We start from the raw sequence: 26,182 nt of genomic DNA, 5'->3' as shown, positions 1-26,182 counted from the left end.
TTCATCCCAAAGGTGTTCGATGGGGTTGTGGTCAGGGCTCTGTGCAGGCCAGTCAAGTTCTTCCACACCGATCTCGACAAACCCTTTCTGTATGGACCTCGCTTTGTGCACGGGGGCATTGTCATGCTGAAACAGGAAAGGGCCTTCCCCAAACTGTTGCCACAAAGTTGGAAGCACAGAATCATCTAAACGTCAATTATATGCTGTAGTGTTTAGATTTTCGTTGACTGGAACAGCCCCAGACCATTATTCCTTCTCCACCAAACTTTACAGTTGGCACTATGCATTCGTGCAGTTAGCATTCTCCTGGCATCCGCTAAACCCATTTACGTCTGTTGGACTGCATACCTATCAATAGTAAAACCAGAGAAACTGATAATTTTGCAGTGGTCTCTTACTTTTTCCAGAGCAGTATATAGTGTATATTAACCCTGGATTGCTAATTCTATGTATTGGCCATTGAGAGACTTTGAAGCCATATTGGCACTCACTAGTAGGCGCAGTCCTCCAGGAATGAATGGAATTCTACAGTATTTCAATTAAATGTTTCAAGGACAAAGTTGCATTTATTTAAGTATTTACATGTTTTCAAGTAAAATGTTTTATATATTTTTTTATGTTTAGCTCACTTAATGTAATTTTAAAGTATGCATTAAGGTGTCTGTAATATGTGTCTGTAAAATGTAAAAAACGAATGTAGACATCAACAAATGCTTTTATATAGCTCCCCAAAATATATTTTTTTGCAATTGAGGAGTATCAAGGTGGCTTCAATACAGCGTCCCCTGTCAGTCACCCAGGGTTTATACACACAATTGGTTTTCACTCACCTCATTTTTTCTTTACTGTCTTCAATGTTCCACGTGTGACCTCTGCCATTCATGACTGGACAATTAGTAAATAATTGCACATGAAGTTGCATAATGTTTACTTTGTTTTAATTTTGAAAGCAGAGGCGCTCTGGTAGTTGTTTATGACCGCCACCTGTAGGCTGTTGTCGCCAACACCAGAGGGCGATATAGGCTTAATCGACCGGACGTGAAATTTCTGGTATGTCTGCGGAACTTTATATCCCATGATTCCTTTTTCCGTCTTCCTCCTTCCCCTTTGCAGCAATGTCTAAGAGAGGTAAGAGACTTGCTAAGAAAAATCCACATTCATCTACCCGTTTGCGGAATGTCTAACATAGGAACATAATGTTATTTGGATAATGGACGTTTTATGAATAATTGTCATTCATATTGGCTTGAAAATGTGAAGTACTGAGCATTATTCAGAGGGATGATTTTAGGCGCTTGTTACGGAAGCCATGTTTGCTGTCATTTAGCTGATTAGCTTTTGTCGTGTTAGCTAAAATACATGAATTGGTGAGCGTATGTTCTAATCCGTCTCACGTATAAGCACAGTTGCCATTCCAATACAATGTCCAACAAATGAGTGGCAGGTAAACTACTTATTTGAGAGTGTTATAGTCGGTGCGTGGTAGCATAGCGTCTCTGACTAAAAGCAAGGCATGACTGCAAATCATGGACACGGCTGAAGCCCTAGGCTGACTAGCTACTGTAGCTACGTGTGCAGTGTAAGCAATGATTTCCCCGGCTAGCCAAGTTGAGCCAAGGTGTATTGTTTTGACTTTTAAAAAGGGGGACTCTTGCCCCAAAACATTCAACCAAAGGCACTGATTTCATCTGTGATCGAACGTTATTTTCCTTGTCAGCTAGCTAGTTTCCTCCAACTCTTCTCCCAGGCCATGCAAGTAATTGCTAACTAGCTAGCTATCACCTTACAGCAGTCTACTCACAGCTAGCTGGCCAATTACTTTGCAAGCTTCCCTAGTTGGGTGCATTAGACAAGGGGTAGAACTGTCAACATGGGCTGCCTTTTGTAGTGCAAGCAGTAATGTTAGCCAGTGTTAAATCACTTCTAATCTTGAGGCCTTATGGTTTGGTTGTGTGGTGACTTTTGTACCATGCCTCCCACATAGTGCTGTGGCTGCATGTTCTTGGCAGTAGTTTAAATCTGAAAAGAAAATAACGAAATGTGAAGTTGAACCCCTTTCAAAAAGCACTTTGTCTGGTCAGTAGCTGGGTGAGTTGTCGAAGAAGGGTATAGTAATCATCACTGGTGGGTGAGATGGCAGTCACCTATACTGAACAATCTCAATCCGTGATGGAACAACTTCGATAATATTTGCTTGATTTAAGCAGTGTGCTTTCAGTCTCTGCACCATGCCAAGTTTACTTCATTGGAATCTTTTCTCTTTAGGACGTGGTGGGTCATCTGGGGCGAAGTTTCGCATCTCGCTGGGTCTCCCAGTGGGCGCCGTCATAAACTGCGCTGACAACACAGGTATGTTACATTCAGATCTGTTAGAATATTTATATCCCTTCAAAAAGCACTTGCTTTGTCTGGTCAATAGCTCGGCGAGTTGTCGAGAAAGGGTATAGAAAGATCATCCCTGTGGGTGAGATGGCAGTCTCATTTTGGCTGAGCAGTCTCAATCAGTGATGGAACATGTCATGTATTTCAACCTTGTCTTGTCTTGAAATGGCCTACAAGGATCTGTACCTTGAATCAAGCCTGGGCAGTGGAACCATCTCCAACCTGTCATATATTCACCATCTTCCCCCCTTTCTCACCAGGTGCCAAGAACCTGTACATCATCTCTGTCAAGGGCATCAAGGGACGTCTGAACCGTCTGCCCGCTGCTGGTGTGGGTGACATGGTCATGGCCACTGTCAAGAAAGGCAAACCAGAACTCAGAAAAAAGGGTGAGTGTTCTGCATTATATATTAAATTACTAGAGTGGGATGAACTGGGACTAGCTAATCAAGAGATTATGGCGGTTTGCTAATGGCGGTTGGCATAGTAATTTGATTGGCCTTTAAAATGACTTGTAGTTTTCACTACAGTAGTAGTCCCAGACCAACCGTTTAACTGAATGGTGAAATCAACAGTGTAGCGATGTGAGTTATGTCAGGTTGCTGGGTTCTGATAGTCTTCCTCTTTCCCACAGTGCATCCTGCGGTTGTGATACGGCAGCGGAAGTCGTATCGGCGAAAGGATGGTGTGTTTCTCTACTTTGAAGACAATGCGGGGGTCATAGTGAATGTCAAAGGAGAAATGAAAGGTGAGTTGGGATTTTGAGTCTTTGGTCCCCCATCCCAAGTCATGAAGGTTCATCATAAGGATGTTTGGCTGGGCTTTGAGTGCTTTTCAAATTCTGGATGTGGATTTTGAGTAGTACATTTTCTTTTCCTTCATAAAGCACTTGCTTTGTCTGGTCAGTAGCTCGGTGAGTTGTCGAAGAAGGGGATAGTAAGATCATCACTGTGGGTGAGATGGCAGTCTCATTTTGGCTGACCAATCTCAATCAGTGATGAAACATTTGTGTTCACTGGATAGTGGTCATCCTTTGAATACATTTAGATATAGTGAAATAATGTGTGATTCTCTACCTTTCTCCTGGAAGTGTGTATGTCCTCACTCAGTCATTGATTTAAAAACATTGGCTTGGTATGCACACCTGTCCATTCCTTTCAAGTTCACTTGGGGAGATGGGTAGAGAATCTCACTGCTACATGTCATATTTTGATGTTACAATGCCAAGTGAGGTTATTTTCTAGGTAACATTGGAATTGACCTGGAAACGGTAGTGAGTTGTTCGTCAGCAACCAAAGTAAAGTGTGGATGTTCAAATCAAGACGATACAGTCAAATTGAGCCTGTAGTTTTCTTGTGGATGCATGAGCTCCATAACTATGTTTTTGTTCACATTGTAAGTGGCAGGTCTGCAAAGAGTGAAATGTTACTGCTCTGAAGCAAGGCCAAAGCTATCTTGTACACTATTTTATCTCATTTTTGTTGTGGGCTAAATTTGTCTTCTGTGTCACAGGTTCGGCCATCACAGGTCCGGTGGCCAAGGAATGTGCAGACCTGTGGCCCAGGATTGCTTCAAATGCTGGCAGCATAGCGTGATCCTTGACCCTGGCTTGTTGTTTTCAATAAAAACCGTTGTAAAGTCAGTGTCCTGTTTGCAAGATCCCAACGCAGTGTCAAACTACACAGTATCTGCTGTATACATCTGTTTAGTCTCACTGGGTGTAAGAACAGGAGCACATTCAACAATATTGACACAGCTATTCTTTTTTTCTTTTTACCTTTTATTTATCTAGGCAAGTCAGTTAAGAATAAATTGATATTTTACAATGACTGCCTACCCCGGCCAACCCCTCCCCTTACGATGCTGGGTAAATTGTGCGCTGCCCTATGGGACTCCCGATCACGGCTTGTTGCGATTCAGCCCGTGATTGAACCAGGGTCTGTAGTGGCGCGTCTAGCACTGAGATGCAGTCTCTTAGACTGCTGTGAAATTTGGGAGGCCAAAAATTGTCAGAAGGGGCCAGTGAATTGTGGTTCACGTCAGGATATATTTGACAACTTGTCAATGTTAATGGATGACTAAATTATGGATAGCAGAGGTAAATTATTTCTGGAGAATTTATCTTCACGGCTGAAAATACAAATCCATATTGCAGGAGGTTGCTCATCTAAGAGCCTAAATTAAGTTTCCATTGAGGGATATGATGAATGGGCCACCTTGTTAAGAGTATAGAACAAGAAGGCCCGCACAAAAACAAATTGTATTTAATAATGAGATGGGTACATGTACCAGAAAATAATATATATTTACAAAATGACCAAGTGGGTAACCTCGAAGGCAAGACAAATAAAAGTAGCAATCATGTAAGAAACCTTGCCAAGAGCCCTGAGATCAGATAGAATCCTTGTCCAGGGAAAAGTGTAGGGTGGGGTAGGCAATCCTGGTCCTGTAGTGCTGCAGCCACTTCATGTTTTTGATTTAACTAACCTGGAAGACCAGGTGTGTTGAATTTAGGCAATCACTGATCAATTGGTCATGTGGTGCCTAGTTGGAACAAAACCCTGCAGTACTTTTGGCACTCCAGGAACAGGGTTACCTACCCCTGGTGTAGGAGCTTGCCTGCATGTAAACAAGTATAAGGATGGGACATTGTCATTCATTCACCTGGGTCCGTATCAAGCGTCTGTAGGAGTGTTGATCTGGGGTCAGGGCCCCTTATCCATGTAATCTTATATTCATTGTAATCTAAAGGCAAAACTGATCCTAAATTGTCACTTGAATCTGAGACGCTTGATACATACGGTTCCTGATGTTTATTTGATAATATGCCATCAAAGCTACACTTCATAGAACCACAAGTCAATTTACATACAGAAAAAGGAACATTTCCATTTCAGCATTAGAACAATTCTGAGATGGATATCTTTAAGTTATTAAAGAAACAACAGTAGTCAAAGAGAAATATACAGAGCAACGTTAATGTGCACTAGTGTAAACCTGAGATTAATAAAAGGGTGAATGTTGCAACCATCTCTACCCCTAAGTGTCCACTTACACCAGCCCTTTGACGACAAAACCAGACTACTGCAAGTGAAGGAAAATGGAGACAAATTAATTTCAACAAACTACAGTCGAATGAAAAAGTTTGGGCACCCCTCTGAGGCTGCATAATCATTTACTCTGTCGTCACAGAAAATGATCACAGTGGCATGCCATTCATTTTCTAATAAAAGCTGAGTACTGGCGTATTGTCCAGACAAAGATTTTTAGTGTAACAATATTAAGTTGTATGAAATGAAATCAGATGTGAAAAATAGGCTATGCAAATATTTGGGCACCCTTGTCATTCTGTTGATTTGAATAGCTGTAACTACTTAGCACTGATTAATTGGAACACACAATTGGTTTGGTGAGCTCATTAAGCCTTGAACTTCATAGACAAGTGCATCCAATCATGAGAAAAGGTATTTAAGGTGGCCAATTGCAAGTTGTTCTCTTTGACTCCTCTGAAGAGTGGCAACATGGGGCCCTCAAAACAACTCTCAAATTACCTGAAAACAAAGATTGTTCAACATTATGGTTTAGAGGAAGGCTACAAAAAGCTATCGCAGAGATGTAAGCTGTCAGTGTCCACTGTGAGGAAATGTAAGACCACAGGCACGGTTCTTGTTAAGGCCAGAAGTGGCAGGCCAAGTAAAATATCTGAGGCAAAGGTGAAGGATGGTGAGAACGGTCAAAAACAGCCCACAGACCACCTCAAAGACCTACAACATCATCTTGCTGCAGATGGTGTCACTGTGCATCGTTCAACAATTCAGCGCACTTTGCACAAGGAGAAGCTATATGGGAGAGTGATGCGGAAGAAGCCTTCTCTGCACACACGCCACAGTCGCTTGAGGTATACAAATGCACATTTGGACAAGCCAGCTTCATTTTGGAATAAGGTGCTGTGGACTGATGAAACAAAGATTGAGTTATTTGGTCATAACAAGGGACGTTGTGCATGGTGGCAAAAGAACACAGCGTTCCAAGAAAAACACTTGCTACCCACAGTAAAATTTGGTGGAGGTTCCATCATGCTGTGGGGCTGTGTGGCCAGTGCCGGTACTGGGAATCTTGTTAAAGTTGAGGGTCGCATGGATTACACTCAATATCAGCAGATTCTGGGAATAATGTTGAAGAATCAGTCAAAGTTGAAGTTACGCTGGGGCTGGATATTTCAACAAGACAACGACCCAAAACACTGCTCAAAATCTACCCGGGCATTTACGCAGAGGAATAAGTACAATGTTCTGGAATGGCCATCCCAGTCCCCAGACCTGAATATCATTGAGAATCTGTGGGATGATTTGAAGCGGGCTGTCCATGCTCGGCAACCATTAAACCTAACTGAACTGGAGATGTTTTGGAAGGAGGAATGGTCCAAAATACCTTCATCCAGAATCCAGACACTCATTAGAGGCTATAGGAAGCGTCTAGAGGCTGTTATTTTAGCAAAAGGAGGCTCTACTAAATATTGATGTGATTTTTCTATTGGGGTGCCCAAATTTATGCACCTGTCTAATTTTGTTTTGATGCATATTGCACATTTTCTGTTAATCCAATAAACCTAATTTCACTACTGAAATATTAGTGTCCATCAGTTATTTGATAGATCAAAATGAAATTGCTGATCCAAACACCCAATTATTTATAAATCGAAATCATGGAAATTGTAAGGGGTGCCCAAACTTTTTCATACGACTGTATGTTATAGTTGTGTATTGTCTTGAATGTGCACCATACATTGTCCCTGTGTGCAAAGTTTTATATAATGTTGCACAAACACTACTAGCTAGTAATGTTATTGTGGTTGTATAATGTGGTGTAGTAGGTCATCCCTGGCCCTAAGCCCTATGCAGACTGCACTCAGCAGGGCACGGAAAACAACCTGCCCCATCATCTCCCCATTTCCCCTTGGCGCACTATTACCCTCACACCCACCCTCCTGCCTGCTCACGGGATCCAGTCCAGCCTGGGGCGGAAGTCCCTGTCCATCTGCTTGGTCTCGTCTTCCTCGGGGGGCTCAGAGGGGCTGGGGTTGAGATCGGGGTCCGGCAGCGGGCGCTGCTCGCAGGTGGCATGGGGGAGCATCTGCCAGGTGCCGTCCCGGTAGGTGCAGTAACACACAGTCTGCTTGTCTATCTCTACCCGCTCCCCTGCCGAGATCACTCTGTCGCCCACAAAACAATTGGGCCCTATAGGCAGGATGCAGAAAAATGATGTAAAATAAATCGATGTTATATCAGATGTCACCATAAATGTGAATTGCATACATTTTTGACAGTTAATTGTGTACCTAATGTGCTCTTTTAATCAGCCTTGCAATGAGAAACTTCTGTAGTCTTATTAAAATCATCCTACTGTCATTTGCAGCACCAATACGCTATACTTTGTAGAGTTACTTACACATCCATAAAGGCAGACATACAGTTGTGGCCAAATAAATTGGCACCCTTGCACTTTTCTTAAATAATTCCCTACACAAGAAATGCCTATTCAACTTTGCAAAAACCCACTTAAACAAGCCAAAATTCTGGGAAAAATGTTCTGTGGACCAATACAATACAAATCAGCACTATGTTTACTGATGACCAAATTAAGCATTCAAAGAAAGACACTTTCTACAGTCAAACATGGGGGAGTTTCAATAATGTTGTGGGATTGCTTTGCTGCCTCTGGTACTGGGGGCCTTGAACATGTGCAAGGCAACATGAAATCAGCAGATTATCAGTCCAATGTTACAACCCAGTGTACAAAAACTGGGTCTCTGTCGAAGGTTCTAGGTCTTCCAGCAGGACAACAAACCCAAACATGGATTAAAAAGCACCCAGGCATAATTCAAGAATAAACACTAGACTGTTCTGGAGTGGCCAGCATTGAGTTCAGATCTGATTCCCATCTAAAACATATGGCGAGATCTGAAAACAGCAGTTGGTGGAAGGCACCCCTCAAACATTGCAGAATTGGAGCAGTTTGCAGCTGAAGAGTGGGCCAAACTTCCAGCAGAAAATAGCTAATTGAAGGCTTAAAGAAGCGTTTGTCAGCAGTCACTGTTTCTTGGCCAAAGGCTGTGCAACCAAGTATTAGCTGCAAGAAAGTGAAAGCCAAGTTAACAAACAGATCATCGACCATTTCGAATCCCACCATTCCTTCTCCGCTATGCAATCTGGTTTCCGAGCTGGTCATGGGTGCACCTCAGCCACGCTCAAGATCCTAAACGATATCATAACCGCCATCGATAAAAGACAATACTGTGCAGCCGTATTCATCGACCTGGCCAAGGCTTTCGACTCTGTCAATCACCACATTCTTATCGGCAGACTCAACGGCCTTGGTTTCTCAAATGACTGCCTCGCCTGGTTTGCCAACTACTTCTCAGACAGAGTTCAGTGTGTCAAATCGGTGGGCCTGTTGTCCGGACCTCTGGCAGTCTCTATGGGGGTCCCACAGGGTTCAATTCTCAGGCCGACTCTTTTCTCTGTATACATCAATGATGTCGCTCTTGCTGCTGGTGATTCTCTGATCCACCTCTACGCAGACGACATCATTCTGTATACTTCTGGCCCTTCTTTGGACACTGTGTTAACTAACCTCCAAGCAGGCTTCAATGCCATACAACTCTCCTTCCTTGGCCTCCAACTGTTCTTAAATGCAAGTAAAACTAAATGCATGCTCTTCAATCGATCGCTGCCCGCACTTGCCCGCCCGTCCAGCATCACTACGGTTCTGACTTAGAATATGTGGACAATTACAAATACCTAGGTGTCTGGTTAGACTGTAAACTCTCCTTCCAGACTCACATTAAGCATCTCCAATCCAAAATGAAATCTAGAATCGGCTTCCTATTTCGCAACAAAGCATCATTCACTCATGCTGCCAAACATACCTTTGTAAAACTGACTATCCTACCGATCCTTGACTTCGGCGATGTCATTTATAAAATAGCCTCCAACACTCTACTCAGCAAATTGGATGCAGTCTATCACAGTGCCATCCGTTTTGTCACCAAAGCACCATATACTACCCACCACGGCGACCTGTATGCTCTCGTTGGCTGGCCCTCGCTTCATATGTCATCTATAAGTCTTTGCTAGGTAAAGCCACGCCTTATCTCAGCTCACTGGTCACAATAGCAGCACCCACCCGTAGCACGCGCTCCAGCAGGTATATTTCACTGGTCACCCCCAAAGCCAATTCCTCCTTTGGCTGCCTTTCCTTCCAGTTCTCTGCTGCCAATGACTGGAACGAATTGCAAAAATCACTGAAGCTGGAGACTCATATCTCCCTCATTAACTTTAAGCATCAGCTGTCAGAGCAGCTCACAGATCACTGCACCTATACATAGCCCATCTGTAAATAGCCCATCCAACTAGCTCATCCCCATATTGTTATTATTTTTTTTGCTCCTTTGCACCCCAGTATCTCTACTTGCACATTCATCTTCTGCACATCTATCACTCCAGTGTTTAATTGCTAAATTGTAACTACTTCACCACTAAGGCCTATTTATTGCCTTACCTCCCTAATCTTACCTCATTTGCACACACTGTATATAGATTTTTTCTATTGTGTTATTGATTGTACGTTTGTTTATTCCATGTGTAACTCTGTCTTGTTGTTTGTGTCGCACTGCTTTGCTTTATCTTGGCCAGGTCGCAGTTGTAAATGAGAACTTGTTCTCAACTGGCCTACATGGTTAAATAAAGGTGAAATAAAACAATAATAATAATAAAATGCTCACGGGTGCTAATAATTGAGTGCATGCCATTTGTTTTTATTTTCTCAATTAAAATTGTAAACTTAAGTTTCAAAAACAAAATTGCTTCTTCAATGTTGAAAATCCAACTTATTATAGAAGAAAAAGGGAATTATTTAAGAAAAGTGGAAGGGTGCCAATATATACTGAACAAAAATATAAACGCAACATGCAACAATTTCAAAGATTTTACTGAGTTACAGTTCATATAAGGAAATCAGTCAATTGAAATAAATTCATTGGTCCCTAATCTATGAATTTCACGACTGGGAATACAGATATGCATCTGTTGGTCACAGATACATTAAAAAAAGGTGGGAGAGTGGATCAAAAAAAACATTCAGTATCTGGTGTGAGCACCATTTTCCTCATGCAGCGCGACACATCTCCTTCGCATAAAGTTGATCAGGCTATTGATTGTGGCCTGTGGAATGTTGTCCCACTCCTCTTCAATGGGTTTGCGAAGTAGCTGGATATTGTCGTGTTGTGTTGTGTTATGTAGTGTTGTGTTGTGTAGTGTTATTTAGTGTTGTGGTGTCTTTCTTGTTGTGATGTGTGTATTGTCCTATATTTTTATTTTATTTCAGCTCATGAAACATGGAATCAACACTTTAGATGTTGTGTTTATATTTGTGTTCAGTCTACATCTGCATTGCTTGCTCTTTGGGGTTTTAGACTGGGTTTCTGTATAAGCACTTTGTGATAACTGTTGATGTAAAAAGGGCTTTATAAATAAATGTGATTGATTTACTGATTGAACTATATACGGCACACACACAAGCTGTTCCTTTACTGCCTGCTGTTGGATGGCTGGCCCCATGCCCCACTACCCCACCAGGCTAGTTACTATTCCTGTGTTGGACAGAGCACTATCGAGCTGTTTGATTGCATCCCTCTTTATCCAGTGTCTAAATTCATTTATGTAATATGTGCAATGCTGAATTCCATAGTTTAGATCTAAGGATGCTTGGATCCCACATCAGTGACTAAATATTTGAAATATTTCCAAAACTCCTTGGCTTGACTTTAAATAATAATTGAGCTTGATATGAATATGATGCACATATCATGTTGAACACACAGTACAGATGGTACCAGTGCAGTGGAGCAGTGATTAAAGAAACACTGAAGATATTGATGACCTTAGACTCCAACTGGGGGCAGCAGCCAATTACTGCCATCGTAAACATTACATAAGAAGAGCTGCAGCTGTCTTTATAATCAATATCACATGCTGTGTCAAAGCTAATTATTAATGGATGACATCAAATCAATGTTTATTGGTCGCATACACAGTTAAGCAGATGTTATAGCAGGTGCAGCGAAATGCTTGAGTTACATACATACAGTTGAACTTGGAAGTTTACATACACTTAGGTTGGAGTCATTAAAACTTGCTTTTCAACCACTATACACATTTCTTGTTATCATGCATAAGGTTTTGGAAAGTCGGTTAGGATATCTATTTTGTGCATAATATTTCCAACAATTGTTTACAGACAGATTATTTCACTTATAATTCACTGTATCACAATTCCAGTGGGTCAGAAGTTTACATACACTAAGTTGACCCTAAGCATACTTCCAAAGTTGTAGCAAAATGGCTTAAGGACAACAAAGTAAAGGTATTGGAGTGGCCATCACAAAGCCCTGACCTCAATCCTATAGAAAATTTGTGGGCAGAACTGAAAAAGCGTGTGCGAGCAGTCGAGGCCTACAAACCTGACTCAGTTACACCAGCTCTGTCAGGAGGAATGGGCCAAAATTCACCCAACTTATTGTGGGTAGCTTGGGGAAGGCTACCTGAAACGTTTGACCCAAGTTAAACAATTTAAAGGCAATGCTACCAAATACTAATTGAGTGCATGTAAACTTCTGACCCATTGGGAATGTGATGAAAGAAATAAAAGCTGAAATAAATCATTCTCTCTACTATTATTCTGACATTTCACATTCTTAAAATAAAGTGGTGATCCTAACTGACCTAAGAAAGATAATTTTTACTAGGACTAAATGTCAGGAATTGTGAAAAACTGAGTTTAAATGTATTTGGCTAAGGTATATGTAAACTTACGACTTAAACTGTATGACCAGGCTTATGGATTCTGTATATTTGCGTTGTGTGTACAGGTCAAATTATACAGAACACATCTCTGTGTGTGTATGTCCACCCTATAATTATAGCATGTAAACTAGTGTGCAAGAAATTGTGTGTTTCTGAGGGTAGAGACCATTAATTGTGTTGGAAAGTTGTGTGTTTGTAGAAGTGAACTCACCAGTGTAGCAGACAGGACAGCAGTGGTTGGGCTCATATGTAGGGTTGACACAGTGTGGTGCAGGACAGTCAGAGATGGAACAGTACACCTCCCTGTTGGGCTCACAACGACATCTCTCACAGCGTGACAACTGAAACAGCAGGTTAGACACACCTTTAGACATATTTTCTACCACACTCACTTTCATTCTCTCTAAAGTTAAACTTTGTGTTCTCCTGTCATTTGGAAGGAAGCATAATACTTGAGAAACCTATGAAGCATGCATCAATGTAATACCTGAATACTGTTTTCAATTAAAAAGAGATTATATGAAATGTCACCTCATGCAATCTCAACTGCTGACCCCCACATGACCCCTTGTTGATGAAGAGTACTGTTAAGATTACACTTGACAATAGGCCTACATCTCTCATGCAATAGAGGATAAATCAATAACCAATGTCCCCATCTTCACCATCAGGCTAGACACACAAAAAACACTGCTTTGACATGAGTATAATACAATATAATAAACAAATTCCAAGAGCCAACCTTGGATAATGTACACAGTCACTTAAAGTAGATGGAACCAATTTTTTGTCATGTTTCTTTTATAAATCTTTTTGTCATGTTTCTTTTATAAGTAAATCTCACCCTGAATTCCTCGAATATTCTGTAAATTTTGCCACCATATACACACACTTTGCTAACTGCCTCACACACTGGACAGCAGGATTTGTATTTAATCCGCGTACATCGAGGATGAATGCGAGGACACTGGGGTTGTATGCACACGGGTCCGTCTTCAGTGCAGGTGCACGGACAAGCAGATGGACTGGGATAGTACACCTCCCCGATGCTATACACAAATCCGTGGTCGTCTAAGCACCACTTGCCCCGGTAATCCCCAAACTCGTACTCCGAGTCAGTATTGGTTGAGTATTCCGTCAATGTTTTGGGAATCGGGTAGAGGAGCGTGATGTAGAGGCAAAGCGCGCGGCTGTTCATCATTCCTGATATCTACACTGACGGTCTGGTGCTCCCTCGTGCTCTTTTCAAGAGGTGTGACGACGCATGGATGGCAGAGAAGGCGATGAGGCAAGAAAAGTGAGGAAAGTGGGCATGCAACCACATTCCCCAATGGTCAACGACATTTTACTCACAGTAGTAGTCCAAAAGGTCAGACATTTTTTTCTTCAAATTGAAATAATTAGGGAATGTTTGATAATACAGTCGATTTATCAAAATTACAATACTGTGTTATTATTACTGACTAGGCAGTCTAAGCAATCAGTAGGCCTACATCTAGAGAAAGCCAATAAAACATTTGAAATAAGCCACTGGTCAGAAAGACAGAAATTACTTTTATTTGGGCAAGAGGCTTGACAGTACAAAAAAGATGCAAATCGCAGAGGCATACTAAAATCATTCAAATTCAAGTAAAAACAGTCATTTGAATGCGTGAGGTTTTATCAGAGGTTCATCGTGACCATTTCTCTAGTGGTGATACACAGCAACAGGGTTCGACACAGCTGTGCAGATGCAAACAGCTCATGTAAAACAGTCTACAATCATCCATTTGCTGTGATATAATTGCTGATATTCAAGGACTGGCCATTTCATATGAATTCTGAATTTAATCCATCACTAACAGTCCACACCATATTGATTACTAACTAAAAGTTAGATAATAATAGGCAACAAATAGCATGTAAAAACCATTGTCAATTGGGTATGGAATAAATTAGGCCAAGGCCCTTCCCTGTTCTATAAACACCAATAGCAAATAGCTAAAGACGGTTGGCTTGTGGTATGAATCCAGAGGTCCATAAGATCAATAGAAATGTCAAACACAAACTGAGTGTGGGGATGGTGGAAGAACATCACAGGGTCATATTTAAATGGGCACAGGGTTGCACGACATCGCAAATAACATACAGAATGTACAAAACTATGGACATCTCTACCCATGAAATCACTTCTATACATTCCAATATTTTGATATGCAGCACTGTGCCCACAAAACATGGCCCTAGTCTACAGGTTGGAGGGTGTGCCCTTCTACAGAGATGTTATTGGGAGGGCTGGCTGGCTGGGAGTTCCTCTGGGGCAGGCTCAGCTGAAGCAGGGGGGTCTGCAGGGGGTCCGGTGCTGCTCTCGGATGGGGCGGTGCTGTCACTGGTGCCCTCGTCCGTGACGCTCTCCACCGGCGGGCCCTGCTGCTTCTCTGCAGCAGGTGTGCCCTCAGCCTCAGGCTGGGTCTCAGATGTCTCTGATGCAGGAGTCTCTTCTAAAGGAAAGGAGGAAAGTGTGTAGGTCAGGTGTCTTTGTGTAGATTGTAATGATCATTGATCACAATGCTCAGTCTGAATGCCACAACGGTTAACATGTTACTGCAATAAAAGCACTGCTTGTATCATGCTTTTTCTTACTCCAAACAGCAAGTTACTGAAATAATAGAGAAATGCTGTAGTTAGTGTGATGTTGGTATGACTGACCCGTCTCCATAGGGGTTGGCTTGTCCTGGTCCTCCTTGGTCTCTGTGGTTGGTGGGGTGGTGTTGTTCTGTTCAGTGATGGGCAGGGTAGATGAAGCAGAGGCTGCTGCTGCCTGCTGCTGCTCTTGCTGTTCCTGGGTAGCCTTCTCTGCCTGCTCTGCCGCTTCCTTCTCCCTCTCCTCCGCTCGCCGCCTAGCAGCCTCCTCTGCCGCAGCAATTTCTGCTGCCAGCTTCTCCATGTCTACCTCCACCTTCTGACCGCACAGCTGCACACAGACAAACACATCTAGTTTTAGACACTGCAGCTTTGAGCAGTTACGACAAATCCGACTTTTGTACAACACACCAGAGCTACAAAGACAAACTTGAACAGCTACAGAGTGGCACAGAATACAAACCCATCATCTCAGCACGGCTGCTGATAAAAGTAAACAAATTATCTTCAAATTTGTACAAAAAAAGACTAGGCTATCAGCTGTTGCACTTTGTATGAGGTGATTCTCACTTTGGACACTGTGGGGTGGGGGCACATACCCGTTTGAGCTCACTGTTGAAGGAGTCTGTAGTCTCCAGGAATCTCCTCTTCTTGTCCTGGTGCCGGTCCTCTATTTGCAGCAGCTCTGCTTCCAGCTTCCTCTGTTGAAAGGAACAGTGTCAAACCAGACTATTATGTGATTGCAGTCCAGTGTGTGTTTTCCACTAGCTTTGCTTACCTGGTGCACCATGAGGGACTGGACCTGGCGCTTGAGGACTTGCATGCGTGCAGTGGTGACGACAGAGCGCACATCTGGCACCACAATCTCACTGAGGATGTCACTGATGAGCCGGTGGTTCCTCTGGAAGCGAGCGGTGGCCGTGTGCTTCATGGAGAACCCATCATCATAGTCTACGGAAAGGACACACACAAACGTTGGCTTTCAATACACACAATATGGATAAACAAAAAAAGGTACAGGAGAGAAAGAATTTCTAGTCCCCGGGCCATTACCATCTGGGTCTTCAGCAGGCTGGATGCTCATGTATGGTTCTCCCTTCTCAACGCGGGTCTGCCGCTGTCTGTTCTCCTCCTCCAGAGCCGCCTCGGCACGGTTCTTGGCATTGATGTAGGCCAGGTAAGCCGGTGAGTTGTGGTAGGCCTTCAGGGAGTCGTTGTACTCAATCTATAGAGGCAGTAGTTATAAAATCTCTGTGAAAAGACTTGACTCATTTACCCAAGGCAAAATAGCTAGGGCATTGAAAACTGCAGCTCCCAAATGCAAACTGTCCTCACCTTTTCCGCTTCATATTCGTTCAAGTAGTCCTGCTTCTCCTCTTCAGTGAGGTCCCTCCACATGCCACCAATAATCTTTCCAATCTCCCATAACTTCAGATCCGGATTGGAGGCTTTAACTTGGTCCCAGACCTGGCAAAAAGGAGGCACCATGGTCAAAACAGAGCAGCAACAAGCCGCTAAATTTATATAAATACACAAGAGGAAGAAAGAGGGAGAGAAAGATTTGATTTGGAGGAGACAAAGGGAAAGCAAGCACAATAGGTCACACAGAAACAAGGACAGACAGAATCAACAATGAAGACAGGTGTTGAAGAGGAGTGGATCCGGATAGTGGTGTAACTCAGCTGTCTCCGACCTCCAATCCAGAGGGGGTAAGATGTGAGGAACATACCACCAGGGGTCATCAACAGTGGGGTCCCCGGCCATCCAGATGGTTGGCTGGGCGACCCCCTGTACAAGCAGTAAAAGTAGACACCGTGGGTGTCTTACCTTCCTGCTTACCTTCCGGCTGTACCGCATGTAGGGCATCAGCGGCTTGTCTGGCGGTTTGGGAGGCTTGGGAACAGTGATTCCTGAGGAATTCTGGGAAAGAGAGCCAAAGAAAAGATCAATAGGTCAAACCAACAGACATAGTTATTACAGAAAGCACTTATGTACTACTATGAAAAAGGGGCAGGGCCACAACTGAAAATGACAATTGCTTTAAGTGAAGCTCTTAAGGAGACTCATTCCAAAATGTTGCACCTTATTTTTTGGATAGTGTTTCATGTATAGCTGGTATGTAGAGGACAAATTATTGCCCTCTCAGTGTTGAGGGTTATAATTCAAATGAATACTGCTATCAGTTTTGGCTGCCTTGTGATTAAAACACCAACCAGTATGAACCTCTGACATGCCAAATCATGAGCCTTGGATGGAACGGGGCAACATGCTGCTGCTCCCTAGCAGGCTGTACAAGCAGGGGAGGGGCATGTCAGAGGGGCAACTGCTCTAACATGAAATGCTTTTGCATCAAGGAGTGGGACAAGATGAGGGGAGCTGGTGACACTTCGAACAAACAATCACATGTGGTTGGTGGGTCATCAAGCAGAGCATCAAATCAGTTGGAGTAAGATGATCCTGTCTGTTTTACAGAAGATTATAGGAGGACTTTGGGGCAATTACTGACCTCGGCCAGCAGCTGTTTTTGTTGTACCATTTATCCCCCCCAAAAAGTGTCCTTTCCTGCATGTTTTTTCACCCTTCTACTGGTGTACCAAACACCCATTTCCCTTTTCTCCCAATTATCCTTTTCTCACTCAGGGAATAGCCAGCCTTACTCCTTGGGCTCTAGCCCTGGATGGCATTGGTCCTACCATTACCCTGTTGTTGTTGTTGCCGGTATTCCCTCCCAGCCTGTAGTTGTTGTAGGCCAGATGGCTGTATGGGTTGTACCCCACAAACCCAGGGGTGTTGGGCACTTGCTGATGGAGACAAATGAGACAAAACACAAATGAGAAATGACACAAACAAGGGGAGGGACAACAAAAATGAAAAGGAGAGTTTTGGGGGTAATGATTTACATAGCATAGTCATGGGAAAGCAGCCATCTTGAAAAGAAAAGCAGTGCATAGTCATTGGCTTGTTTCTAGGAGCATCACAAAATAAAAAGATAGCAAAGAGGGAGGTAAACAGCTGGTAACTGGCCAGTTCTACTTCCATCTATTGATGTTCAAAATGTATAGCAGCATGTGATTTAGATGAAGGGAAAATGTTTGTCTGTGAGCCACATACTTGCAAATGTATTGACAGAACATCCTGAGCTAATATGTCTGTGTGGTCCTGCAGCCCAACCGTACATTACTGAGCTCATGTGGATTGTATAGAAGACCCACTCCCCTGGCATTGGGAGAAAATGGGAGGACCGGTGTTGGATGTGTGTGATACTTACAGTTGTGGGGGCTGGGGTGGGGGGAGGTGCATATGATGGCCTTTCTGTGTAAAATAAATGTTAAGACAAAGTTTAGACATAAAAAACCAAAAAGAGCAAATTGGACTCCTGTATCAATTAAGCTCTATAATGCAGTTAGCGTTTAACCTGTATCTAAACCTACTACAGTTATATTGGTCCCATGTACTCAGTAATAACAGTTTTTACAATAGAGGTCACGTTTCTTTAAACTGGTGAAAATTCTCAACCCATGTCGCTTTTTAGTCTATTTGTACGCGTGAGGTGAATCTGTGCAGTATTTTCATTTGGACCCCTTTCATTTTTTGGGGTTGTCATTTAGCAGACGCTCTTATCTAGAGCAACTTACAGGAGCATTAGGTGCCTTGTCAGTGCCTTGCTTAAGGGCACATAGACATATTTTTCACTTAGTCGGCACAGGTATTTTAACCAGAGACTTAATAGCCCAGCGCCCTTAACTGCTAGGCTACCTGCCACCCCAATTCAAAACAAATTGACAAATATCTACTTACTTGACATCTTGGCTGAGGGATTGTGGATTTCAAGCTATTCTCGTCATTGGCGCTGTAATAAAAACATTGAGCTTGTTATAGGCAAATAATAATAATATCAATGCCAAAAATGGCTATTGCTGCCCAGTGCAAGAGATTGAAAGATTATGGCATCTGGGAAACAGACAGTAGGATTCACACGGTTTTTGGCTCCATAAATACAATGTAACCAGTAGGCTGCATACAAAACATGGTGTAATTTCCTTAAAATACGAAATAAACTAATTTAAAGCACTTTCTATACTGACAGACTAGCTCTCGTCCACGCATGCATCTCGGCAGATCTGACGCAAATTTATGGATCGGACCTAGTGTGGTGGTATAGAAATATACTTTATTTCATATTTGGGATTAATGGCAGCCTACGCATACATAAACACGTTCTCTAGAACCCTAGCAACATCTTTACTTTCATAAATTAATAAAGTATAGTGAAGCGAGTCAGAAACCGGCCTATCAAACATTTTGTTTACGTCAAAATTGCGTCAGGCGTTTAACACATAGATTGATTTATTAACCAATTGCAATGCTAAGATATTAGTTATTGACTAGAGACAGATGCAAATACAAGATACCAGTGTGTGAGAATCTACCCGACAATGCCAATGTGATGACGCAATGGTTGGAAAATGTCGAGAAGTGGCTAGTAAGAGAGCTAGCCGCATAGTGAGTAAATCATTCTAGGTTGTAACTAGCTACGTCAAGGACGTGATCTCAAAATAACATACGCTAACGTTAGTTACACATCCAAACTAGCAAAGTTACAACATGTAGCTAGCTAGCTATTCTAGTAAGCAGAGTTAACGATAACAGCTAACAGTTACTGTTAGCTAACTCTTAAACCCTTTTCCATGTGTAGGGTTTTCAGCGGTTACATTCGCCCACATTTGGCTCCATGTGAACTACAATTCCGACGCTGTGTTTTAACTTTTAGATAAAGTCAATAACCACTACTTCAAAACCGACTTTCTAAATATATGCTGATATGCCCCTTATCTTTCATATCAGTGAGAAAACTATACAAATACAAAATATACACTTACAGTATTGCACAGAAGTTGTGTTTCTCCAGTTGAAGGACTACACTTCCTCCCCACTGTTGCGTACACAGCCAGGTGTTCGAAGCAAGCTAGATAGCTCATTAGCACAGGTGGCCGCCTATGTTTTCTGTCTGGCTTCCGTAAACAAGAGATGGAGATATGGCCTTGTGGGAACACCAACCCTATAAAAAAAGGTGTAGTAATTTAACCTTTAGTTCCTTAAATTATTTATCGCTGATATGAAAGACAAGTTTCCAAAAACGTACCGCAAGCGTCGGGGCTCTTAACAAAACCTCCCCTGGTCATATCGTTAATATGCGCTAAAGCAGTTAGCGTCTATGAATGGAGTCACAGTTAGCTAGCGAACGTCAGCTAAGCCTTGCTTGCAAGTAAATGCAGATTGTATTTAGTTTGAATGGAAATACAATTCTATTCAGTTGTGAAATGATCTCCACCTTCATCTGACCTTTTCGAAAAGTCAAATACAAAACTATCGAAAGGATATACACTTGAAAATGAACTCACCCCGAGCTCCTTTCTTTGTTCCCTCAAAAGCGCGTCTGTAATTTTTTTTGCTGGTGAATAACTGCGGATAAAAACACGATTTCGTAGAACACGCCGTCTACTGTTTCGGAGAGGAACCGCTGATTTGCACTCAGTGAGTTAATATGCTTAATCTTTGCTTACCGCTAGGTGGCTGCAGAATACAGCTACTGATTTTATGCAGACTGCTTTTAGGTATTGCATGGCTGCCCCCCTTGCTCATGGCTTGAGCAAAGATAAAACAAAACTGATATTGGGTCAGCTCTCAATCCACCGTTATTGTTGAAGTTCAAGCACAGACAGATACCTTATCCCGATTGTCCTCCCCTCCTCAAGATGTTTCACACAAATGTTTCACCTCGTCCTTCTTACACTTCTGTGCACACAGATGCACAGAGCACATAAAAATTGTATGTTTGAGATTTAGTTATTTAGCCCCTACAAAGCCCTGTAAAGTTAGTAAAGTACAGTTTCAGTTCACTTGTATAACACCACCACTTCTTGACCAAATTGAGGGCGAGATGTGTGTTAGTACGTCCCCAGAGCTTCCATGTTGCTGTCAGTGACCTGGATATGTATTAGTCTTCTCCGCTTTATTCAAAGGATTGCTGCTAGAGTCCATCCCCAGAAAGAAGCAGACAGGACTGTGAGGTAAGCCCTAATAATGAAGGGGAGCTTTTCCCCTGAAGACCAGACATCTAGGCTAAACCTCTTGTGTGTATGTTGCCCAACACCAAGGCGCAACATGTCCCCATGAGTGTTTACTTAGGTCTTTTTACATTCTTACTGTCCTGTGAGCTCAATGAAGATGTAATATGTATGAGTGTTATATTATGTTTCTGCTCAAGGTTTGAATGGTGCCACTTGTGTGTGTGCGTGATGAGTCTGTGGAAGAGGGGGAACTGGGATTTGTCTCCACTTGATATAGTTGAACAGAGACAGATGGATGCTGTCATATGTTGAAACATGTATTTCCAATATGGAGTGTCCTTTCCCAGGGGTGTTTAACCTCCTTTCCCACTCCCACTTCTCCATTCTGGCTAGACTGCATTGAGAGAATGTGCTGTTCTTGCTCTGTCTGTACTTTTTCAAACTGCTCCAAATGGAAACGTCCCCAAAGTAACATAGCAGAGAGCAGAATGCAAGACTTTTTTCAATGATTCTGTGCTTATTTTTAAAGCCAGCAGCTGCATCATTTATTTTCAGTCAATCATGAAACCAACAATATCCTTCAGGATTGTCAAGTCATTGAAACATAGGTTCATGATGAGGACTTGATACCGTAGTACAATTATACTAAAATATAGGCCTACTTGCAGTGCATAGAACTAATATGGTCCAAAGATAGTGACAAGATATGACTTGAACATAAATCTGAATGATGAATATCTCTGTCTGAGATTAATATTTCTGTTGTCTGAGGAATGCCATAGTAACCGTGAACACCAATCACCTGCACACAGACATGCATGTTGAAGAATAATGAATATTCATTTCCGGGGGCACAGATGGTGTAGTAAAATAGGTTGCTAGGTAACGCTAGCTGACCAAGGCTGGGGCTCCTGCAGATAATACATCTGATGAATGCTTAAAAGATTTCTCTTTGAGAGAGAACATATACACCGAACAAAAATATAAATGCAACATGCAACAATTTCAAATATTTTACAGAGTTACAGTTCTTTTAAGGAAATCAGTCAATTGAATTACATTTACTAGGCCCTAATCTATGGATTTCACATGACTGGGAATACAGATATGCTTGTTAATCACAGATACCGGTCACAGATACCTTAAAAAAAAGGTAGGGGCATGGATCAGAAAACCAGTCAGTATCTGGTGTGACCACAATTTGCCTCGGCTCCCGAGTGGTACAGTGGTGTAAGGCACTGCATCTCAGTGCTACAGGCATCACTACAGACCCTGGTTCGATTCCAGGCTGTATCACAACCAGCCGTGATTGGGAGTCCCATAGGGCGGCGCACAGTTGGCCCAGCGTCGTCCGGGTTTGGCTGGGGTAGGCCGTCATTGTAAATAAGAATTTGTTCTTAACTGGCTTGCCTAGTTAAATAAACGTTAAATAAATACAAAATAAATGTAGTGCGACACATCTCCTTCACATAGAGTTGATCAGGCTGTTGATTGTGGCCTGTGGAATGTTGTTCCACTCCTCTTCAATGGCTGTGCGAAGTTGCTTGATAATGGCGGGAACTGGAACACGCTGTCATACACGTCGATCCCAAACATGCTCAATGGGTGACATGTCTGGTTAGTATGCAGGCCATGGAAGAACTGGCACATTTTCAGCTTCCAGGAATTGGGTAGAGATCCTTGCGACATGGTGCTGTGCGTTATCATGCTGAAACATGAGGTGATGGCGGCGGACAATGGGCCTCAGGATATCTCTGCATTCAAATTGCCATTGATAAAATGCAATTGTGTTCATTGTCCATAGTTTATGCCTACTGGGACATAATCCCACCGCCACCATGGATCACTCTGTTCACAACGTTGACATCCGCGCTTGTGCACACAACACCATACAGTGTCTGCCGTCTACCCGGTAGAGTTGAAACCGGGATTCATCCGTGAAGAGCACACTTCTCCAGCGTGCCAGTGGCCATCGAAGGTGAGCATTTGCCCTCTGAAGTCGGTTATGATGCTGAATTGCAGTCAGGTCAAGACCCTGGTGAGGACGAGCATGCAGATGAGCTTCCCTGAGATGGTTTTGGACAGTTTGTGCAGAAATTCTTCTGTTGTGAAAACCCGATTTTGGACAGTTTGTGCAGAAATTCTTCTGTTGTGCAAACCCATAGTTTCATGGGGCTGGCCGGGATGGCCGGTCTCAGACGATCCCACATGTGAAGAAGCCGGATGTGGAGGTCCTGGGCTGACGTGGTTGCACGTGGTCTGCGGTTGTGAGGCTGGTTGGACGTACTGCCAAATTCTCTAAAACAACGTTGGAGGCAGCTTATGGCAGATAAATTAGCATTCAATTCTCTGGCAACAGCTCTGGTGGACATTCCTGCAGTCAGCATGCTAATTGCACGCTCCCTCAAAACTTGAGGCATCTGCGGCATTGTGTTGTGTGACAAAATTGCACGTTTTAGAGTGGACTTTTAATGTCCCCAGCACAAGGTGCACCTGTGCAATGATCATGCGGTTTAATCGGCTTCTTGATATGCCACACCTGTCAGGTGGATGGATTATCTCTGCAAAGGAGAAAAGCTCACTAACAGGGATGTAAACACATTTGTGCATAACATTTGAGAAAAACGTTTTTTTGTACGTTTAGAACATTTCTGGGATCTTTTATTTCAGCTCATGAAACATGGGACCAACACTTTACATGTTGTGCTTATATTTGTGTTCAGTATACAGTTGAAGTCAGAAGTTTACATACTTTTAGGTTGGAGTCATTAAAACCCGTTTTTCAACCACTCCACAAATTTCTTATTAACAAACTATAGTTTTGGCAAGTTGGTTAGGACATCTACTTTGTGCATGACACAAGTAATTTTTCCAACAATTGTTTACAGACAGATTATTTCACTTATAAGTCACTGTATCACAATTCCAGTGGGTCAGAAGTTTACATACACTAAGTTGACTGTGCCTTTAAACAGCTTGGAACATTCCAGAAAATGTCATGGCTTTAGAAGCTTCTGATAGGCTAATTGACATCATTTGAGTCAATTGGAAGTGTACCTGTGGATGTATTTCAAGGTCTACCTTCAAACTCAGTGCCTCTTTGCTTGACATCTATGGAAAATCAAAAGAAATCATTGTAATTGTAGACCTCTACAAGTCTGGTTCATTCTTGGGAGAAATTTCCAAACGTCTGAAGGTACCACGTTCATCTGTACAAACAATAGTACGCAAGTATAAACACCATGGGACCATGTAGCCGTCATACCGCTCAGGAAGGAGACGCGTTCTGTCTCCTAGAGATGACAATGTTTTGGTGTGAAAAGTGCAAATCAATCCCAGAACAACAGCAAAGGACCCTGTGAAGATGCTGGAGGAAACAGGTACAAACGTATCTATATCCACAGTAAAATGAGTCCTATATCGACATAACCTGAAAGGCCGCTCAGCAAGGAAGAAGCCACTGCTCCAAAACCGCCATAGAAAAGCCAGACTATGGTTTGCAACTGCACATGGGGACAAAGATTGTACTTTTTGGAGAAATGTCCTCTGGTCTGATGAAACAAAAATAGAACTGTTTGGCCATAATGACCATTGTTATGTTTGGAGGAAAAATGCTTGCAAGCTGAAGAACACCATCCCAACCATGACGCACGGGGGTTGCAACATCATGTTGTGGGGGTGCTTTGCTGCAGGAGGGAGTGGTGCACTTCACAAAATAGATGGCATCATGAGGAAGGAGAATTATTTGGATATATTGAAGCAACATCTCAAGACATCAGTCAGGAAGTTAAAGCTTGGTCACAAATGGGTCTTCCAAATGGACAATGACCCCAAGCATACTTCCAAAGTTCTGTCAAAATGGCTTAAGGACAACAAAGTCAAGGTATTGGAGTGGCCATCACAAAGCCCTGACCTCAATCCTATAGAAAATTTGTGGGCGGAACTGAAAAAGCGTTTGCGAGCAAGGAGGCATACAAACCTGACTCAGTGACACCAGCTCTGTCAGGAGGAATGGGCCAAAATTCACCCAACTTATTGTGGGAAGTTTGTGCAAGGCTACCCAAAACGTTTGACCCAAGTTAAACAATTTAAAGGCAATGCTACCAAATACTAATTGAGTGTATGTAAACTTCTGACCCACTGGGAATGTGATGAAAAATCATAAATCATTCTCTCTACTATTATTCTGACATTTCACATTCTAAAAATAAAGTGGTGATCCTAACTGACCTAAAACAGGGAATTTTTACTAGGATTAAATGTCAGGAATTGTAAAAAAAAAAAAAGTTTAAATGTATTTGGCTAAGGTGTATGTAAACTTCTGACTTCAACTGTAAAAAAAAAAAATTATAAAAAAAATTATATCTATATATATATATCTTTAGGCATAGTGGTATTATCATACAAAAACAGTACATGTATGATATTGTGTTTAGACAAAGACTTCAGCCACCCAAACCATGGGATGTCTCTCTGCTACCGTCCAGCAAGCGGTACCAGAGAATCTGGTCTTGGACCAACAGGCTCAGAGACAGCTTCTACAGTGCATTCGGAAAGTATTCAGACCCCTTGACTTTTTCCACATTTTGTTACGTTATGGCCTTATTCTGAAATGGATTCAATATTTTTTTGTCAGCAATCTACACACAATACCACATAATGACAAAGCGAAAACAGGTTTAGACATTTTTGCTAATTTATTAAAAATAAAAAACAGAAATACCTTATTTACATATATATTCAGCCCCTTTGCTATGAGACTGAAATTGAACTCAGGTGCATCCTGTTTCCACTGATCATCCTTGAGATGTTTCTAAAACTTGATTGTTGTCCATCTGTGGTAAATTCAATTGATTGGACATGATTTGGAAAGGCACACACCTGTCTATATAATGTCTCACAGTTGACAGTGCATGTCAGAGCAAAAACCAAGCCATGAGGTCAAAGGAATTGTCCGTAGAGCTCCGAGAAAGGATTGTAAAGTCTGTAACGTAACAAAACATGGAAAAAGTCAAGGGGTCTGAATACTTTCCGAAGGCACACGCATACTGACGCCCCAAGAATAAGACAGTTGAATAGCTATCCAATGGTTACCCGGACTATCTGTACTGCATTATTTTGCACTCTCACGTGACTTGATCCTGACACTCTCACACACACTTACACACGCACATTGCGCACACAAACACACGCATACTGACGCCACACAAACACACACTTTCACACATGTACACATACACTCCG

The 26,182-nt window shown here is 42.4% G+C and overlaps 3 protein-coding genes across 6 annotated transcripts; 1 reads left to right on the top strand and 2 right to left on the bottom strand.

Moving 5' to 3' along the window:
* Positions 1 to 1,024: 1,024 nt before the first annotated feature.
* On the top strand, positions 1,025 to 4,024 carry LOC106601262 (60S ribosomal protein L23). The gene is made up of 5 exons (XM_014193340.1): positions 1,025 to 1,128; positions 2,266 to 2,349; positions 2,643 to 2,771; positions 3,017 to 3,130; positions 3,895 to 4,024. Exons 1-5 carry the CDS (start codon positions 1,116 to 1,118, stop codon positions 3,975 to 3,977), a joined length of 423 nt encoding a protein of 140 aa, XP_014048815.1. The 5' UTR covers positions 1,025 to 1,115; the 3' UTR covers positions 3,978 to 4,024.
* Positions 4,025 to 7,096: 3,072 nt separating this feature from the next.
* LOC106601261 (von Willebrand factor C domain-containing protein 2-like) lies at positions 7,097 to 13,483 on the bottom strand. Its single transcript, XM_014193339.2, has 3 exons — positions 13,090 to 13,483; positions 12,457 to 12,586; positions 7,097 to 7,619 (listed from the first exon to the last, which is right to left on the bottom strand). Exons 1-3 carry the CDS (start codon positions 13,444 to 13,446, stop codon positions 7,378 to 7,380), a joined length of 729 nt encoding a protein of 242 aa, XP_014048814.2. The 5' UTR covers positions 13,447 to 13,483; the 3' UTR covers positions 7,097 to 7,377.
* A 296-nt stretch (positions 13,484 to 13,779) lies between these two features.
* Positions 13,780 to 20,372, bottom strand: LOC106601263 (SWI/SNF-related matrix-associated actin-dependent regulator of chromatin subfamily E member 1). 4 transcript variants are annotated; one of them, XM_014193341.2, is made up of 12 exons: positions 20,270 to 20,372; positions 19,748 to 19,926; positions 18,666 to 18,717; positions 18,136 to 18,179; positions 17,567 to 17,668; positions 16,695 to 16,787; positions 16,203 to 16,334; positions 15,921 to 16,092; positions 15,646 to 15,818; positions 15,467 to 15,568; positions 14,934 to 15,198; positions 13,780 to 14,725 (listed from the first exon to the last, which is right to left on the bottom strand). In XM_014193341.2, the coding sequence occupies exons 3-12, from the start codon at positions 18,670 to 18,672 to the stop codon at positions 14,508 to 14,510; spliced, it is 1,308 nt and encodes a 435-aa protein (XP_014048816.1). In that variant the 5' UTR covers positions 18,673 to 18,717; positions 19,748 to 19,926; positions 20,270 to 20,372; the 3' UTR covers positions 13,780 to 14,507. The 4 variants fall into 4 exon arrangements, with proteins under 4 accessions (XP_014048816.1, XP_014048818.1, XP_014048817.1 ...); XM_014193343.2 differs by having other exon boundaries at positions 16,707 to 16,787; XM_014193342.2 differs by lacking the exon at positions 19,748 to 19,926.
* Positions 20,373 to 26,182: the final 5,810 nt, after the last annotated feature.

The sequence above is a fragment of the Salmo salar genome, chromosome ssa03 (assembly GCF_905237065.1).
Source record: "Salmo salar chromosome ssa03, Ssal_v3.1, whole genome shotgun sequence".
NCBI lineage: Eukaryota > Metazoa > Chordata > Actinopteri > Salmoniformes > Salmonidae > Salmo > Salmo salar.
This window is presented reverse-complemented; position numbering and strand designations above follow the sequence as displayed.

What these genes read in the sequence shown, in the direction of transcription:
- LOC106601262 (XM_014193340.1), top strand. An exon ending in AAACTGCGCTGACAACACAG is followed by an intron (nt 2,350 to 2,642) that starts GTATGTTACATT and finishes CTTTCTCACCAG; the next exon opens with GTGCCAAGAACCTGTACATC. An exon ending in ACCAGAACTCAGAAAAAAGG is followed by an intron (nt 2,772 to 3,016) that starts GTGAGTGTTCTG and finishes TCTTTCCCACAG; the next exon opens with TGCATCCTGCGGTTGTGATA.
- LOC106601263 (XM_014193341.2), bottom strand. An exon ending in CCACCCCAGCCCCCACAACT is followed by an intron (nt 17,669 to 18,135) that starts GTAAGTATCACA and finishes TGTCTCCATCAG; the next exon opens with CAAGTGCCCAACACCCCTGG. An exon ending in GCCAACCCCTATGGAGACGG is followed by an intron (nt 14,726 to 14,933) that starts GTCAGTCATACC and finishes CCTTTCCTTTAG; the next exon opens with AAGAGACTCCTGCATCAGAG.
- LOC106601261 (XM_014193339.2), bottom strand. Translation starts at nt 13,446, where the DNA reads ATGATGAACAGCCGCGCGCTTTGCCTCTACATCACGCTCCTCTACCCG. An exon ending in GAATATTCGAGGAATTCAGG is followed by an intron (nt 12,587 to 13,089) that starts GTGAGATTTACT and finishes CTGCTGTTTCAG; the next exon opens with TTGTCACGCTGTGAGAGATG. An exon ending in CTGTCCTGTCTGCTACACTG is followed by an intron (nt 7,620 to 12,456) that starts GTGAGTTCACTT and finishes TCCTGCCTATAG; the next exon opens with GGCCCAATTGTTTTGTGGGC.